At 43.3% G+C, this 20282-nt stretch overlaps 1 protein-coding gene across 1 annotated transcript in view; it reads right to left on the reverse strand.

Annotated features, from left to right (window-relative positions):
* kdm5a (lysine demethylase 5A) overlaps positions 1-20282 on the reverse strand; it is a 278206-nt gene that overhangs the window by 108630 nt on the left and 149294 nt on the right. Inside the window, exons 15-16 of the mRNA XM_080190586.1 lie at positions 10946-11127; positions 8314-8438 (exon numbers count right to left, since the gene is read on the reverse strand). Of these exons, the coding sequence (XP_080046712.1) occupies positions 8314-8438; positions 10946-11127 (307 nt within the window). The remainder of the gene's footprint in view (positions 1-8313; positions 8439-10945; positions 11128-20282) is intronic.

The raw sequence follows: 20282 nt of genomic DNA on the forward strand, positions 1-20282 counted from the left end.
GTAGCGTGGTTGAGGCAGACATGTTAGCAACATTTAAGACTTATCTGGATAGACATATGAACAGACTGGGAATAGAGGAATACAGGCAGTTGGTCTAGAGAGGACAATGTGATCGGCGCAGGCTTGGGCAGCTGAAGGGCCTGTTCCTGTGCAGTACTGTTCTTTATTTATTCTTTGATTCATGCCCAAAGACACCCAGGTCTATCAGCATAGCAGCATGCTGCGATTTTTTATCATCTAAATATTAGTCCATTTTGTTGTTATTACTACCAAAATGGATAACCTCACATTTACCAACATTGCACTCCTTCTGCCAGACTCTTTCCCACGTTCTCTGCACACTTGGCTCTAACACTCATCTTAGCGTCATCAGTGAACTTTGAACCCTTGGACCTCAACTCCAAATCATCAATGTAAATTGTAAACAATTACAGTCCCAACACTGATCCCTGAGGCACACCACTGGTCACTGATCGCCAACAAGAAACACACCCATTTATCCCCACTTTTTGCTTTGGTAATTAACTCATCCTCTATCTATGCTAATACATTACCTGTAACATTGTACACCTTTATCTTACGTAGCAGCGTTTTGTGCGGCATCTTGTTGAATGCCTTTTGGAAATCCAGTTACGGCACATTCACTGATACCCTGTTGTTCACTGTATTCCACTGTCCTCACAGATAGAGAGATAGGCGGGGCCGGGGCAGTGGTGGGGTGGGGCAGGGGACAGGGCCAGGGAAGGGGATAAGAGAGTTGGAGGGTGGGGGTGGTGGAGGGGCAGGGGCAGGCTGAGTGAGAGGGGAGCGGGAGAGGAATGGATCAAATCAGCCTAATACTGAGAACTTCCAGTGACTATGGCCCTGGACAAAGTTGACTACCATTTGAAGACACATAGATAATAATGGGTTAAAGGCAAATTGTGTCTAATATAAACTTAATTTGTTTCTCCAATTCGACAATGAATTTGATACATATATCTATGTTTATAAAAAACTGTCTGTTGAAAGTATTATGAACTGTGAGGATAGCATAGTGTTGCAAAGTTCGGTAGAGTAAGTGTAGATTGGTGTTTGTAAAACAGTAAAATACTAGGGAGGAAGCATTGCATCGTCCCTTAAAAAAATGGTGCTTAAAAGTGCAAGTACATAGGGTGCCCCAAATGGAAACATTTGTATCGGAAGGCCAAACAGCAGTTTTTTACAAAGGCAGCAGAGTTTTGAATTTTGCCAATCAATTTGAATCAGGCACTCAGATACAAAGAACCAATTATATTTAAATCTGATGTTTTTGACAACGTAGCACCAATCCTGTTGCACGAACTATTGATATGTCATCACAGGTATAAAAGGGAATAGTGGGACAAAAGAGAGAGCAACTGCCACCTGCCAGAGGTAACAGGTGACAGCTCTCTCTCTCTTCTCAAGAGAACTGCTGGCTCTCATAACTTCATTTAAGTCTTAGAAAAAACAGCAAAATACCAAAGAAGAAAGAAGTTCCAGACAGAAGAATCAACAGGGAAGGCCCAGGATATTCCAGAAGACACAAAACCTGATTGTAATTTAGAGTGACTAAATATTATTTTTGTTAATGAGTGGGAATTGTATTTATTGGAACATCATACCATTAGAATCTTGTTTTATTCAGGAATAGTTAATAGTTAGAAGGGATTTATTCAGTTTATTAATAAGTTAGTTAATCTGTTTACTATTAGATAAATAAATTGTTATGTGTTGATTTTAGAGTGAGTGTCAGGGACTTATTTTGTATTTAAGCACTAGAAGTTGCTGAAGTGCAGGTCACACCACTTCACACACTTTTACAGATTATAAGGTGAGGTATTCCTCTTTGGGTGTTTTGGTGCTAGCTCTCAGAGGGAGGATCAACCTCTGCTTTACAATAGTAGAACTTCAAAAGGCATTCAGACAATTAGGCAGACAGGTAGCAGATGAAGGTCCATGGGAATAAAGATGTGACAGTTCATTTTGTGGAACCACAACAGACAGAGAGTAAAGCAGTTGCAGGAGCTGAAAGATCTGGATGTATGTGTGTGCAACTCATTGAAGGTGGCAGATCACCTGAGAGTGGTTAATAAAGCTATAGTAACCTAAGTTTTATTAATAAGGGTGTAGAATAGAAGAGCAAGGAGGATATATTAAACTGGTACAGAAGGTGAAGTCACACGGGATCAGAGGGAAGCTGACAAGATGGATACAGAACAGGCGTAGTCATAGAAGACAGGATAGCAGTGGAAGGGTGCGTTTCTGAATGGAGGGCTGTGACAAATGTGTGACTAAGAATGCAACCAATTCTGGAGAGTAGTCCATAGTGAGTCTGAAGGTGGGATGGAACTTGTTGATGTCATCATGTAATTGTTTCAGTGGTTGTTCACCATGAGTCCAAAGGAAGAAAATGTCATTAACGTATCGAGTGTAAAGCATCAGTTGAAGGTCCTGTGCATGAAGATGTTGGCATATTGAGGTGCGAATTTGGTCCCCATGGCCGTTCTGTGCGTCTGCAAAGGATTGCAAAAGACACCTCCAGACGCTGAACGATGCCCTCGTAAGAACAGGATATGATGCTCGACTCATCAATCGACAGTTCTGACATGCCACAGTGAAAATCTGCACTAACCTCCTCAAAAGACAAACACGGAACATGGCAGACAGAGTATCCTTTGTCGTCCAGTACTTCCCCGGAGCGGAGAAGCTACAACATTTTCTCTGCAACCTTCAACACGTCATCGATGAAGACGAACACCTAGCCAAGGCTATCCCCACACCCCCACTTCTTGCCTTCAAACAACCACACAACCTCAAACAGGCCACTGTCCACAGCAAACTACTCAGCCTTCAGGAGAACAGTGACCAAGACACCACACAACCCTGCCACAGCAACCTCAGTGAGGTGTGCCGGATTATCGACACAGATGCCATCATCTCACGTGAGAACACCAACCACCAGGTACACAGAACATACACTTGCAACTTGGCCAACGTTGTCTACCTGATACGCTGTAGGAAAGGATGTCCCAAGACGTGGTACATTGGAGAGACCTTGCAGACGCTACGACAATGGATGAATGAACACCGCCTGACAATCATCAGGCAACAGTATTCTCTTTTTTGGGGAAATACTTCAGCAATCATGGACATTCAGCCTCTGATCTTCGGGTAAGCGTTCTCCAAGGTGGCCTTCATGGCACACAACGCAGAGTTGCTGAGCAGAGACTTCTGCCCGTTGAAGTGGTGGAGGCTACCTCGCTAAATATTTTTAAGACGCAGGTTGATGGCTTTTTGATAAGAGAGGGGATTAAGGGTTATGGGGAGAGGGCGGGAATGTGGAACTGAGCCACGACAGATCAGCCATGATCTTACTGAATGGCGGGGCAGGCTCGAAGGGCTAGATGGCCTACTCCTGCTCCTATTTCTTATGTTCTTATGTAAGTTCCACACACGAGGACGGCCTCAACCGGGATCTTGGGTTCATATCACATAATCTATAATCCCCACGACTTGCCTGCGCTTGCAAAATCTTACTAACAGTCCTGGCTGGAGACAATACACATCTCTTTAACCTGTGCTCAATCTTCTCTCCACTCACACTATCTGTACCTTTAAGATTTGATTACCTGTAAAGATTCGCGTTCCAACCATTATTTTGTAAATTGAGTTTGTGTCTTTATGTCCAATTTGTGAACAGAACTCCCACTCAGCTGATGAAGGGTCTGTACTCTGAAAGCTTGTGGCTTGTTCTACAAATAAACCTGTTGGACTTTTAGCTGGTGTTGTGAGACTTCTTACTGTGCTTACCCCAATCCAACACCAGCATCTCCACATCATGGCTACTATCTAGAGTAGATAGAGTGAAACTTTTAGGGATCAAACAAGGGGACATAGATTTAACATAATTAAGCAAAAACTCCGTGAAGGAAAATAAAACTTCTTCCTGCAGCAAGTGGCTGAGGTCTGGATGAGAATGCAAGAAACAGAATCAGGAGTAGAGCACTCGGCCCATCAAACCTCCTTAGCCATTCTATACAATCAGGGCTGCGCTTGGGTTTCAACTCCATTTTCCTGCCCACTCCCCTTAAGCATTAATTCTGAGACACCAAAAATCTGTCTATCCACATTTAAATATGATGGAACAATGATGGAACATCCTCAACCTTCTGGACTTGACAATTCCACAGATTCTGCTTCTACATTAATTTTAGGTTGACATGCAACAAATGTTGAATATAAACGATTCTACATCTGTAGCACAAATTGCAGCCTCATGACATGCCATCAGAACATTAAAAAAACACAAACACGCTAAGTTCTGAGGCTTGTGAGAAGCCCGTATACTAAATGATAGTTTTTAATGACAGTATTTAAATTATTGCTGCAATGGTACTAAATGATCCTCTGTAATCAACCACCTTCCCAACAAGCATGAGTGAATAAGAAGTCCTTGCTTAATCTTCTAGTTCTGTTGCTGCAAAGTGCAACAGTAAATTAAGCAATATTTACCAATGTAAAAGCTGTAGGTTCTGTGGAACTTTTCTCATCGGAAAACATCATACCCTGTAAGTGAAGTATTTTATACTATCGAATTCCTAGATTGAACAATTAAACAAAAACACCCTGACCCGCAGACATGCTGCCTCTCCCACTCCCCCACCCTCCGAGTCGCCACCTCTCCCAATCCCTGACCCCAAATTTGCAGCCTCACCATGCTCCGACCCACAACTTCATCGCCTCTCCAATTCCCCGACTCTCAGACTCATCATCTCACCCACACCCCAACCCTCCTACTCTCCACCTCACCCAATCCTTGACCCCAAGATTTGCAGCTTCTCCCACTCCACAACCTTCAGCCTCATCCCCTCTCCCTGACCCTCATGTGCGATCCCCTCACAATCCCTGAATCTCAGGCTTAATCCCCCTCACACGCTCCAACCCATTCGCCAATTTCCCTCTTGCCATGTCCTTCTCATGAGCTCTTATGAGCAAGGGTTAACAAGATGAGCAGCAAGAGGCAGATGGTGGATGCAACAATCTCTAACCAACTTAGTGGGATGATATCTTGGACCAAGAGGCATGATGGAGGCAAGTTGATGTCCAACCACCCCAACTAGGGACAGTGGGATGTATTGTATACAAATCCTACTTTGTATCCCCACTGACATCTTGGGCAGGGATAACCAGAGGATCCTGCCACCAGTGAACAGCCAGAGAATCCTGTCCCTTAATTCAGACATGCTTTAATTAATCTAAACAATACATTCCAAGAAATAATACAATTAATTTACATCACAAATCACTGATAGCTTTTCATATTTTATTTGACTGATACAAGTTATCTGCTGACACACTACAAATTATTACTTGGGAAAAGAACAGGTGAGTCAGAGTCAGGGATGAACATCATGACAAAACCATTCAGCACTCTGAGCCTACTCCACCTTCAATAAAATAATGACTGACCTGGTTGTGGTCTCAATTCTTGCCTGCCTGCCTCCCAAAATCTTCGATTCCCATGTCTATCCACATCATAGCAAAATAAATAAATAAATTCAATAACCCAGCCTCCACTGCCTTCTGGGCGAGAGAAAACCACAGATTACTGAGCCTTTGGGAAAGAAAAAGAACCTCATCTCTGTCTTGAATAATAAACCTCTTATTCTTTCACTGTGTCCCCTGTTTCTCGTCTCTCTCAAATTAAACACCCTCACAGTATGCACCATATCAAAACTCCTCAGGGTCTACTTGTTTTAATAAGATCACCTCTCATTCTTCTAAAGTCCAATGAGGAGTTAGGCCCAACCTGTTCAAACGTTCCTCATAAAAATGAGACCCTCATCCCAGGAATGTGTCAAACTCTGATTAGGAAACAGAAATGGAACTTCTCTATTCAAAGAACAAAGAAAATTACAGCGCAGGAACAGGTCCTTCGGTCCTCCAAGGCTGCACCCACGGTGCTGTCTGACTGAACTAAAACCCCCTATCCTTCCAGGGACCATATCCCTAAGAATCTCTGCAGTGCAGAAGGAAGCTTGCACTGACAATAATCCCACCCAAACCCTATTCCTGTAACCTGAAGTATTTACCCCGCAAAGATGGGAGAACACCAAAATCTGAGCCCCACCCACTGATGCCAGAGCCGAGCCCACTCATCGACAGTCAACATTCAACTTGGTGTCCTACCAGGCCACCTGCAACCCACCTGACCCTGCCTCTTCGACTTTCAACCCCAAACATCTGACTTTACCCCCGAGCCTCAAACCAATTCAAACCCCGTGCCCAAACTTCTGACCAGACCTTTGCTGTGCCCCCCAACGTTGGACCCACAATGTTGCTCCCCCACAAAAACTTCCAAACCACGCCCTCTCATGTTGCTCCTCACCTCAACCCCCAACATCCGGCTCAAGCCCTGCACCCTAATGTCCAACCCCACCCCAACATCCAACCCGCCCCAACAACTGATCCGACACCTCCCGACGTCCAACCCCAACCAGTCATCAGACCCGACCACCACATTCAACCTAAATCTCACATCCATTCCGATTCCTGCCACTCCAACAACTGACACAACCTGCCCCCACCCCCCCGACTTTCAACCTGCACCCGATTTCTGACCTGCCCCCTGAACTGACCTGACACCAGCATCCGATCCCTGCCACTCCAACAACCGATCCCTCTAGCCCCAGCTTTGAACCCGGCTCCCCACGAATTTCAACATCCGACCCACAATGTCCAACTCAAACCCCGCCCACCTACATCTGACTCAACCACCGCCACTGATGTCTGGCCCGACTCCTGCACCCCCGAACTGACCCTTCACCCACTGACAATCCACGCCGCCTACCTGCATCCTGCCCAAGAATCAACCTGACACCTGCACCCAGAGTTCTGACAGGTTTATTTGGTAGCAAACGCCACAAGCTTTGTAGCATTTGCCACCAAATAAACCTGTTGGACTTTAACCTGGTGTTGTGAGACTTATTAATGTGTTTACCCCAGCCCAACGTAGGCATCTCCACACCCAGGCTTCTGACCAAACTCTCACACTCAAAGTCCAACCAATGTCCTACCTTCGACTAGACTTCCAACCTCAATGTCAGGTCTGACCCTACCCTGCCCAGTCCAACCCTGCATCTGATCTGACCCTGCTCCCACATTCCCTTGACAACCAACTTGGCTCCCCCTCCCTCCAATGTCAGACCCCACCCCGTTAATCTGACATAAAATAGGGGGCATGAGCGCCTTCGCTCTGATTCCTGAACAGGAAACCTAGCTTGTGTCTGTGTGTAAATGTAGATATTCAGAAGGGATTTGATAAGATGCCATATTAAAGCAAAAGTGAGCAAAGTGCCTACATGGATACAAAATTAGTCAAGGTGTGGAAATAGATAGCGAATGGTTGGCATGTAGAATCATAGATCCCTACAGTACAGAAAGAGATCATTTGGCCCATCGAGTGCATCGACCACAATCCCACCTAGGCCCTCCCCCCATATCCCTGCATATTTACCCACTGATCCCTCGAACCTACGCACCTCAGGACACTAAGGGCAATTTTAGCACGGCCAATCAACCTAACCCGCACATCTTTGGACTGTGGGAGGAAACCAGAGCACCCAGAGGAAACCCATGCAGGCACGAGGAGAATGTGCAAACTCCACACAGACTGTGGCCCAAGCCAGGAATCGAACCCAAGTCCCTGGAGCTGTGAAGCAGCAGTGCTAACCACTGTGCTACCATGTCACCCACAGAAGCAGACAGTGGTGTTCCCTAGAGGTTGGTGTCAGGACTACTGATCTCTTGATATATATCAATGAACTGATCTTCAGTATAATTTGAAACTTTGTAGAAGAGGTACAGAAGCAGACTTCAGGGAAACACGGATAGGCGAACAAAACAGCAGATGAAATCTCACTATAAAAAGTATGATGACAGTAGTGCAGCTGATATTAAGGTTTTTTTCATGTTTTAAGGGCATTATTTAGTGCAGTGCCCCCCCACCTGCCCACAGAAGCGCCTCCCCAACCCCCCCAATCCCCCACACACACAGAGAAGCTTTGCGCCGCACTAACCCCTTGCCTGGGGCATGCCAGCCGCCCCTATGCGCAGAAAACACCATGCCAGCCATCCCTCCACGTGGATAAATATTATCTTGGAAATTTATTGTTTGTAAGTTTTTTAGACTTAGATTTTCATCTCATAAAATATTGAAAAATACAGTCTACCAGCTGGCCAGAAGGTAAAGGCTGCTGTGCAGGAGTGCATAAAATGAATTATAAAAGAAACTAAATAAATAATTCAGACCTTTTTTGCGATTAAGTTCTGCTTCCAAGGCTTCTCTCACTTTGCCCACCCAGTTGTCATATGATTGGGCTCGCTCTTTCACTCCATAAAGCATTGACGGCAGTTCATCCAGCGTGTAACGGTATCTAGTTTTGAATGCGAGAAAAAAAGAAACCTTCACTATCTTTGTACATCCATTTCTTATTTCTCTTTCCACAGGATCATATAGGATGGAAGCTGGCTGATTAATAGAACCAATCCATGTGGCATTTAAACTCCACTCAAGCCTCCCCAACTTTCATCATCTAACTCTATTATCATAACCCCTTTTATCTTCTCTCCTATATGCTTGCTTAGCTTCCTTTTAAATGCATCTCTACTATTCACTTCAACATTCCTAATCTCTGAAATCTATCCTCATAGCTACAGTTGTTTATACCTGGAATCTCCTCTGTACTCTGCCCAATGCTTTCACATCCTTCCAGAATGAACACAGTTTCCAGATGAGGCCTAAGTAGCGTTTCAAGGGTCTTTTGGTCGTAAAGCAGTAAAGAAGTAAAAGGTCAGGTTGGGCTTGTATAAGACACTAAGATTGCTATCTGAAAAAAAATAATTTTCAAGATTTCTCAGGATTAAGTCGTATGACTTTTCAGCCAGTGCAGATTCAATAGGCTGAATAATTTCTTCCTTCGTTATAATTGATAATAATTTCTTCCTTTGTTATAATTGTTCTGTTATTATGCAAAGTTTCATATTGTCACCACTCTTTGGGTAAAGAAGTTTTTCAATTCTTAATTAAACTTCCTGGTGACTAACTTATATTGATGGCTTAGACTTATTCTCTTCCCCACAAGTGATAAGATTCTCACTGTATCTATCCGCTCCTCATAATCTTTAAAATTAGGTCACCCTTCAGTTTACATTCAACGTCTCCAGTCACTCATTTCCTGATTGGTTATCAGGTATCATCCTCATAAATCTTCATTAATGTGAAAATCAGACAGATTGACAGCAGTGCAATGTGGCAATGCCTCATCCAATAGACAGAAACTGACCTTGAATTCCACTGTGGGGAAGGTACAAATGTAGAAGAGAGCAGAACCTTGGCTTTCCCTCCCTCTTTGCCTCAGGGCTTCTCATCCTCTATGTCCAGGAGCCGTGGCTCCAGAATTGGCCTACTGAGTCAACTGTGGATACAGAAATCATGGATTCTGGCAGAAGACATCTTCATTTTGAGGGACTGACAACAATGGCCATATTGTTTCTGTGAATCCCAATGCATTCATTCATCCATGGAGTCTCAATAGTTTTTTCTAATTTCATCATACTTAGGTCTTTCAGTATTACTGCCTTAAAGCATATTCTATTTGCGTCACTGTTGCTTAGATGTTCCCTCCCTTTTACTTTCCTATCTGTTCTAGTTCATTAAAAGGTGGCACGGTGGTTAGCATTGTTGCCTCACAGTGCCAGGGACCCAGATTCTAATCTGGCCTTGGGTGACTGTGTGGAGTTTGCATGTTCTTCTTGGGTGTCCTCTGGTCACTCCATGATCTAAAGATGTGCAGATTAGGTAGATTATCCTTGGTAAATTGCCCCTTAGTATCCAACGATGTGTAGGTTAGGTGGATTAGCCATGGTAAACGTGTGAGATTATGGGGATAGGGTGGGGAATGGGCATGAGCGAGATGCTCTTTCGGAGAGTCGGTGCAGATTTAATGGTTGGAATGACCTCTTACAGCATTGCAGAGATTCTGTGTTTTCCCATTTCTAGACCTAATGGCACATAGTCCTTTGTTGGGCCTTTTAAAAACTAGATTAGAAAGAAGTTCAGTACAAACTGTAGAACTTCATTTCCTTATCCTCTTTCCTAGCTCCTTCTTTGGCACCAAATGACTGGCTTTTACCACCATCACACTTCACTACTTCTGTCCACTTAAGTGTTCTACAGCCACTTAGTGACATCCCTGATCAAGGAAACAGCACTGCATTCTGGGTTAAAGTCTCCAGCTACAGAAATACCTGCATATTCCTCAATCACTATCACCTTCCCAATCTTCATCGTGTTCCCTCTACAGCTGAGCCAGCCATGCTGCCACATACTTGGCTCTGGCTGCACTTCCCAGAGGAATCATCACTGTCTGTACTCAGAACAGAATATTGTTTGCTGAGTAAGACACACTCAAAGGACTCCTGCATTACCTTCATGGTCCACCTCATGGTCACCTTTGCACAACTTAAGCTACAGGGTGGCCATCATCCAAAAACATGTTATCCACAAAACGCTTAGCCTCATGGAATCACTGCTGTGACTCAAGCTGCTGCTGAAGTTCTGAAAATTCTCAAATCAGGTTTTTCCAGCTGATGATACTCTGTGCGTATATGGTTGTCCAGGACACACAAAACATCCTTGAGTTGTCACATAAAACAGAATATGCACTCCACTGACCTGGGAACCACAGTATTCAGCTTTTTGTTAGATTCAAGGAACCCAGTATTCAGTAGGTATTCTCCGTAATCAGAACGAACACAAACCACAAAAAAAAATGCAAGTTCAATAACTAACAAAATGATCAGAGTGACCGAAGATTCACTGATGATCATTTGTACAAATCGTTATTAGTTATATATACTGAAATACAATAACTTAGCTTACCTGAGACAGTGGTTCGTCACTGGGCAATTGCACAGGTCATCAATATGATAAAGGCACACCAGCTTATTGGGATCACAGGCACATGTAATAGCAGATAGAAAACATGTTGTCTTGCATGTCTCACACTGACGTTCATCATCTGGTAGCAGCTCAAATGCCTCCTGTTCAGAATCAACAATGCCCTGGAAATGGACACAAAATTATCCATTAAACCCAGAGGGTCTTGTATCAACAACAAATTTTATTTACATACAGCCTCTATGGGAATAAACCATTCTAACAGGTTTCAACAGAACATTATAAAACAAAATGGCAGCAAGTTGGAGATAATAGGTCAGAAGACCAAAAGTTTCATTGAAGAGGTACCAGAAAGTGAAAATAGGCAGAGAATGGTAAACAAATCTTATTTTACAATATACACAAAAACTCAAAAATACTAATAATGCTACTCATTAACATCTGAATTAGGAGCAGGAGTGGGCCACTTGGCCCATCGAGCCTGCTCCACCATTTAATTAGATCATGGATGATCTGACTTTAACCTACCACCATTTTGTTTATTAATAATCAATCTATTTCTGCCTTAAAAAATAATCAAACACTGCTTTTAAAGGAGCTCCAAAGAGCCATGATCTTCAGGGAAAGAAATTTCTCCTCATCACTGTCTTAAATGGACAATCTCTTATTTTTAAACAGTGACTCCTAGTACCAGGTTCTCCGACAAGAGGAAACATTAACTCTACATCCACACTGTCAATACCCCTCAGAATCTTGCACGTTTCAAACAAGTCACCTCATACTTTTCCAAATTCCAGCAGATGCAAGCCTAGCTGGTCCAACCTTTTATTATAAGGCAACTCACCCATTCCTGGTATTAGTTTAAAACCTTCTCTGAACTGTTTCCAATGAATTTACATCCTTTCTTAAATGAGGAGCCAATACAGTACACAATACTCCAGATGTGGTCTTACCAGTGTCTTGAACAACTAAAGTATAACCTCTCTACTTTTACATTCCCTGTGCAACAATCAATAACTTTGTATTAGCTTTCCTCATTACTTACTGTATCTGCATATTAACTCTTGCAATTCACGGATGATGATACCAGGTCCAATTGAATCTCTGCAATCTCTCACCTTTTAGATATGCCGCTCTTTATTCTTCTTGCCAAATTGGACAATTTAACATTTGTCCACACTATTCCCCATTTGCCAGATCTTTGCCAATTAATTTAACAAATGTCCCTTTTGTGGGAAGCTGTTATGTTTTATAATTTTTGTAACATTTTCTACAATGTATTTGTACCAATGTTTTCTCACGGGATGAATTATGCTGATGTTTCACTTGTGCTGGTGTTTCACGTTACAACATGCTGGGACATGCTGCTTCTCAGCACTGTGATCAGCTAACCTTGGTAGAGACCACTACCTCATGGACATTGCATGATCAGAGGTCAGAAGCAATTCATGTCAACACTACTGCAAATGTGTTTAATTAACCAACAAATGTAAATAGGCATTGTCTGGAGTGACATATAATAATGACTATGTAAGACAGAACAATAGAAGAAGACGAGTAACAAAAGAAGGAACTCCTAATAAGCTTACACCAGATCACAAGCAAATTCTTGAACCTAACAATTCTGGCATAGTCGGTAGGATCACTGATCGAATTTGACTTGAGGGGCATCAACGGACCCATCGGCGCCAAGAGGAAAGAACCCCTCTTAAAAAGGTTCTTCTCCATTACGTGACTCTCAGTTGGCTGCTCACACGATTCCACATTTGTCTGACACCTGGGCTAGATGTTTCAGTGAAGACCCCCATTGAGTGCACTCCTCGGCTAAAGGATAGCCTACGGTCATTATTTGGCTTCAACAGCTGTAGACTTCACTAGTTCTCGGAGTTCAGGATGGCAGGAAATATGAGTAAAAGTAAAATCTACTACAGAGAAGGGTGGCAGTATCTATCTGAACATAACAGAGAAAAAGATGATGCGCCAACCGAAAAAGAGTTTGCAGAATAGTGGTTCGATTAAAAGAAAACATTCATTAGAATTAAATAAAAATATGGCACCCCCAAGAGATAATGAGCCTTGGACGATACTAGGCAAGCACGAGGTAAAGCCAAAAGGTTGTCCAGCAAGGACCACATTCGCTGTTCCCTGGCCGTGATGAGACAACTCATGCTACAAAATTAAACTATCAGACATGTAGAGTCGGATCAAAAGGTTAAGGGGCTCCTGGATCAATTCGCCACAGCTTGTACCTCTTTGAAGGAGGAGAAACAGAAATGTTGGAAACTTGCAAATAAGGTTGTGATTTTGAGGCTCAGTAAGCCTCTATGAGTGCTCATTCCCAGAATGTATCTATTCTGGAATGAAACGAACAAGAAGTACGGGCAAGACAACTAAAAGTAGTCTTTGGAGGCAAAGAGTCTTCTCCGGAGGAGGAGGAAGAGGAAGTAACACTGATGAAGCTTTCCCCCCTGAAATATAAGAGGGTGAAGATTGAGTCTGGAAAAACAACAGATGGAGGGGAGGATCAGTTGTACCCACAGCAAATATGGTAACATGGCAGTCCATATAACAGCAGACTCAGAAAAGATCGATAAATGGATTAAAGAAATAACTCACCCTAAGAGAAGTGGAGCAAAGAAGTGGGAGACTTTGAAGTGACTAAAAGGAATTTATGGGCTTCACCCACTGGAGATATTATCCTTTATATACATATGTTATTCTTTATGGTTCCAGAGGCAAATTGGAACGTTAATGACGAATGTCTTGGAAGGACTGGGCGTTAATAAAGAGATGGAACAAGGTCCAACTGTGGTGCATGGTGTACACGCCAAGTAAAACGGACCAGAGTAAAATATCGTTGTGTCAACGAAAAGCGAGAGAAGGAAAATCTGATTATGGAGAACAGTTCAAGATGACTTGGCTTGAGCATTCGGGCATTCAGGCACTAACAGCAGAAAACATAGATACAAGTACATTGGTGCCATTAAAATCAGCGTCTGTGGATGGCCCGAAGCTGGAATTATCTAAAACGTTGAAGGTTAACAAACCTAATTGGGAAGAAAGAGGCACCACCTATATTAACTGGTTATGTACACTAGTTGGTGAGAACGGGATGTCAGAACCGTGCAAAGTGACAGTGTGTTCGTCAAATGACAGACGCCCAGGTCAGTGTCATAATTATGGAAAGGAAGGCCATTGGGTAAAAACATCAAGCATGGGAACAAGATAGAGAAATGTAGAATGGGAATCCTGAGAAGAATGCTAAAGACGAACCAGACAGATTAGTAGAGCAATTTTAAGCAGCTCACGGCCCGACAGCAGGAAGCAGCTCTGCAAGTGACAAAAAGAGTAGATCCTACCCTCATTTCACCACTGTTGGCACTTTTGCAACAAAGAGCCAACAGCCTTTCTGTGAATGGGAGCACAGGTTCAGTGAGTTGTTTATTGGACACCAGAGCAGTGTTAACATCTATACCCAGGGATCAGTTACCACAAGTTTCCCTATCAGGCAATAAGATGTGGGCGAAGGGGCGGGGAGAGAACGACGAACACACAAGTGTTGGACAACTCCTCTGGCATTACGGCTGGGTCTACACAGAACTGAGATGCCTGTGTAGATGGGACGGTTACCCAGGTCCTCTGGAAATGGGCATGCTTACTCAAGTGGACTCATCTTTGTGTTTCTCAAAGGGGAAAGTCACTTGGAATATCAGGCTCCTGGAGAAACACGAACTGAGGGAACAATCCATTTGGCTAAGGACAAGAATGATCATGGACTGTTACAAATGGACCCAGTAGCCTTCAGTGGGACCATTCCGTCCTGCACTCGGTAGTATTCCATTAGCCAGACATCTATAGATGGGATCCTGCCCATTGTGAACCAGTTGGTGGAAAGAGGAATACTGAATAAGACTCAGTATTTCCAACAGTCCTGTTTGACCAGTGAAGAAAACAAACGGAACTTGAAGGTTTTCAGTGGATTATAGGAATGCTAATCAACAAGTGCATTAACTAACCTCCTTGGTGGCCAGTCCTTCAACCATCTTTAATGCCCTATCACCAGACCACAAGTGGTTTTCAGTAATGGAAATGGCAAATGGTTTCTGGTCTCTTCCCCTAACACCTGAGATTCAGCCTTAGTTTGCTTTTACAAGAGACCAACATCAGAACACATGGACAAAGCTCCCTCAGAGATTCCACAACAGTCCACAGTTTATCATTTGTTTTTACGAAATCAACTTTATGAGACGCCGCAGACAAATTCAATTATCATCCAACATGTAGATGGTATTTTGGTAGCCTCCGAGACTGAAGAACAGCACAAGAACAATGTGGTTTGCACCAGAAGGGCCATGAGGCTAGCACTGATAGAGCCCATATTGCTCAGGGGGTAATTGTTTATTTGGGTCAGAAGATATCCCAGGTCAAGAACGAGGTAACTCGGCATCAGACTGCTGCTATATGGACTGTCCTGCAGTCCACCACGGTCTTGGAATTAAGAGTGTTTTTGGGCCTTTGCAACTACAATCAATGCAGGATAGATTCGTACAAACAATTGGCACAACCGTTGATGGACCTTGTTAAGGAGAAATGGGATTTGAAAGAAGAAACAGAACAAAATGAGGGAAAAAAACCCAGATTTTTCAGCCGCTGAAGTAGGCTTTATATACCGCTCCAGCATTAGGAATCCCCGATAACAGAAAACCCTTTATCTTGTTTGCGCATGAGGAGAATATGTGACCAGGGTACTCACCCGGGATTATGGTGATAGGTTCTTACCAGTAGGATATTATTTGGGAAAACTGGATAATGTGGCCGAAAGATAGGGCATGCTTGTGGACAGTGCAGGCCACATGCTTGGCAGTCAACGCAATAGTGGTGCAGTCTTGGATCAGAAGCTTATCATCAAACGCCCTCATACAGTTCATACTTTATTACCAATGAATCTGGTCTCTCAAATCACCAAACGAAGATGGACGAGAATATTGGAAGCACCGAACATTGAGATCATAAAGGGAAGCATGGTAAATCCAGCTTTCTTGCTCCCAGAATCAGAGTGGGAGATTCCCCATGACTGTGTGGACTTGGGACAAGAAATGAAGAAAATAAGTAGCGCTAAGAAAGGAGCCTTGGAAAACCTTAATTTGTTGAAAATGGAGTCCAGAAAGCAGGTTGGGCTGTGACCACCCTCTACTCGGTGGCTGCTAAGGGAAACCACCTGTCAGAGACACTTGCACAATAGGGAGAGTTGCAAGCCCCAGTGGAAGCTTGTAAAATAGCACAAGATCGAACTACCAATATAAACATGGATTCTCGATATGTTTTTGGAGTAGCTCATAATTTTGGGCAATTATGGCGACACTGTGGTTTTCTCACAGCAGCAGGAATTCCGATTAAACACAGGCAGGACACGAAGGATTTGTTGGAAGCCATGCAGTTGCTAAAAGAAGTGGCTAATTCAAAAGGCAAGGCACGCAATCAGAATAACACCAAGGAAGCCAGAGGAAACATACTGGCGGACGAAGCAGCCAAAGCAGCTGCCAGGATACAATCTGGGAATGCAAAGATCTGCAAGCAAGGATCACTCCCTTCAGAATCTCCAGATATCATCCCAAATGCAGTACAGCTGTACCCGACAGGAAAAATGGGCATGGATGGGGAATGAGGCGAAGTTATATTGAGATGATTTATGCGACACAGTGAGACAGAAAGACCAGTAACCCTTGACACTCTGATGCTCTATTTGGCACAACAAACTCACTCCTGTGGATGCTTAGGATCCAAACAGGCAACTGTGTGATTTCAGCGCAGCTAGTGGGATGTGGTTTTAAAGGTATACTCAGCTGTAGTGGATCTCTGTCCAATCTGTCAAAGGAATAATGTTGGGACCAAGGTGCAGGTACCACAACTAAAAGCACCCACACCTCCAGGACCATTCAGCACTTACAAGTGGACTATGTTTCACGGCCGCCATGCCAAGCATATATGCAGGCATTTTAGTTAAAGTGGACAAATTCTCTAGATGGATGGAGGCAACTCCTACACATCGCGTCACTGCCATGCACACAGCAAAGGTCCTCTGTAAAAACTATAATACCTCAGTGGGGTCTGCCTGTTAGTATAGAGTCAGATCAGGGCATACATTTTACAGGGACTGTCTGCCAGAAGATTTGTCGCTTGCTAAACATGTCCTGGAATTTCCACTGTCCTTATCACCCAGAATCATCAGGACAAGTGGAGAAGACAAACCACGCATTGAACAATTGCCTTTCCAAATAACAGCAAGAGGGTCCGAAATGGCCCCAAGCACTTCCCATAGTATTGTGCAGTATGCAAGCAGCCCCAAATGAAACCACCAGGCTGAGCCCTTTTGATGTCAATGTCCTTGCCAGGAAGCCTTGAACTCTGGAGGGCTGACCAAAGCTGTAGATTCTGTAGAGAATCTAACCAAAGTTGTAGACTCTGCTTCCCAACAGGTTACTTCTGCTTGGGAGACACCACCCAAAGGCAGATATGACATTGTTCTAGGCAATTGGGTGTATATCAAGAAACCTCAACATGAATCACTTGACGCTAAGTGGGGAGGTCCCTACCAAGTTCAGTCCGCAGTTTAAGTCAAAATCAAGAAAACATGGATCCATGCATCACATACCACTAGAGAGACAGACTAAGTCTAGATACTGTTAATTGATTGCCAAAATGATTAGGCCAATGTGTTCATCTATATAATGGTTTTCCATATCTATTCTCATGTTCTTAATTTTACTATTTCTGAATCCAGTGAGTCTACCATGCGAGGATACCCAGTACTCACCTAGGGAATTACAGATTAATACTTATCAATATATGTCCTATACCTATGCTAAAAACCTTAATCTCTCTAAATGTTGGATCTCTTCACTTATTTCCCTCACGGACAGGGAGGTGCCAATAAGAGGCTTCCCACTCAACATCTCTGAACTCATATTTTGGTGGTGTTTCAATAATGGAACCCATTCCCCTCTCACCCTTGGGTACTAATGGCTCATCCTCAGATGTATTGCAATTATGTTGGCTTCCACATTGGTTGGTATCCTTTCTTTAATATATCCTGCGAACCACCCTTGTGCAAGCTTCATATCAAAGGACTACCAAGAGCCCCATGGTGTTTCCAGTGTGATGGTAATAATGACACTATACTGGGAAACTCTACTGATACTAACATCATAGTTTGCACCCCAAATGGCACATAATTGGTCTTCTTACCGGAGCCTCTCAATGGAACCAACTGGATCTATGGTGACCATACATTTGGGGTTTGCCCCTTCGTCAGGTGAGTGGAGAATGTGGGTTTACTATCAAATAAACCTGTTGGACTTTAACCTGCTGTTGTGAGACTTCTTACTGTGTTTACCCCAGTCCAACGCCACCAGATCGTGACTATGCATGTCCATGGTTATTTGCATAGTGGCGTGGATCATGCTACCTTGGCTATGTTATCCCTCATATCTATGATCCTCTTTACCCTTTCCCTGCAAGGAAAAAGAAGGCCATCACACAGACTCAGCACTTCTTCTATATCCTGTTTCCAATGATGTAGCACAGCCAAATTGGCCAGGGAAAGTGTCAATGTGGTCTCTGTCCTGGAGAAGGTAGTTAATGACACCTTTTCGGTACTAAGATGGAGATAGTAGCTATTTGCATGGTAGCCCTCCAGAACTGTACGGCGTTTGACTTTGTCTTAGCAGCTTGAGAGGGGCGGGGGGGAGGGAGGGAGGAGGAGGACAGTGTGTGCTTTTATCAGCTCTGAATGTTGCACCTGTATATCAGGCAACTCAGAATCCATCACTGATTTGGCTGCTTCGGCGTTTGCAAAGCTTCTCCCTGTCACATCGGCTCCCCCTTCCTGTTAGCTCTTACGTTGACGCTCTTCTATTGAAGGCTGTTCCAAGAAAAGGATTGGGACCATTCAAGATACAGGAGAATGCTTTGCAATATTTGCTCTTGCTTGCTTAATTTTTCTTCTGTGACGTGTCAGGAAGAATTAAAGGAGGGACTGTGAGAAGCCAACCATTTTTCTCTCACATAATTTTTTATAACATTTTCTGCAATTTGTACGAACATTTTCTCATGGGATAAATCATGCTGATGTTTCACATGTGCTGAGGTTTCATGTTACACCCTGCTGAGAGATGCTGCTTCTCAGTGCTGTGAGCAACGAACCTTAGCAGAGACCACTATCTCATGGACAGTGCACGGTCAAAGGTCAGAACCAATTAATGTCAGTCACCTCTGCAAATGTGTTTAATTAACAATGAATGTAAATGAGCATTCTCTGGAGTAATGTATAATAATGACAATGTAAGACAGAACAATAAAAGACTCATAACATCATGCAAGGCAGAGAAGGAACTCCTTATAAACTTGCATGCTTGTACCAGGCCACAAAGTGTCAGTGAATTCTTGAACCTAACAATTTATAGAGTCCATATGTCCTCTACACAACTTATTTAGGTCATCAGCAAATTTAACAACCATACCATTGGTGCCTTCATCCAAGTACTTTAAACAAATTGTAAAAAACTGAGGTTTCAGCACTGATCCCCGTGGGCACATCACTCATTACATCCAGCGAAACAAAAATAAAAGACCCATTTAAGCCAACTCTCGGTTTCCCACTAGCTAGCCAATTTTCTCACCATGCCAATGTTACCTCCTACACCATGAGATTTTATTTTCCACAACTCTTGATGCGGTAAGGTATCAAATACCTCATCAAAATCCAAGTCCAATATGTTCATTGGTTCCCCTTCATCCATAGCACACATGACTCCTTCAAATAACTCCGATAAATTGATTAAACATGATTGCCCTTGCACAAGACCATTTTGATTCTGCCTGGTTGCCCTGAATTTTTCCAACTGCCCTGCCGTAACATCATAAATAATTACCTTCTAATATTTTCCCTATGACAGGAAGTTTTTTGATTTCCGTCTCTGTTTTTGAAGAAAGGTGTTATATTTGCTATTTTACAATCTAATGGAACCTTCCCAGAAACTAGTGGATCTTGAAAAATTAGAACATATGCATCAACTAAGTCATTAGACTCTTGTTACAAGGCCTTGTGGTGAAGTCCATCAGGACCCAGGGATTTGTCAGCCTGTAGACACAAAGAAACAGTAACCACTTCCTGGTTACTGTTTCTCCTCTCTCATCCAATTCCTGATTTACAGCTATTCCTGGATGTTATTTGTATTCTCTGTAGCAAATCTTGATGCAAGATACCTATTCAATTCATTTGCCATTTCCTTACTTTCCACTATTAATTCCTCAGACTCAC

Source organism: Carcharhinus amblyrhynchos, chromosome 6 (assembly GCF_965287045.1).
Source record: "Carcharhinus amblyrhynchos chromosome 6, sCarAmb.v2.hapA, whole genome shotgun sequence".
NCBI classification, from domain to species: Eukaryota; Metazoa; Chordata; class Chondrichthyes; order Carcharhiniformes; family Carcharhinidae; genus Carcharhinus; species Carcharhinus amblyrhynchos.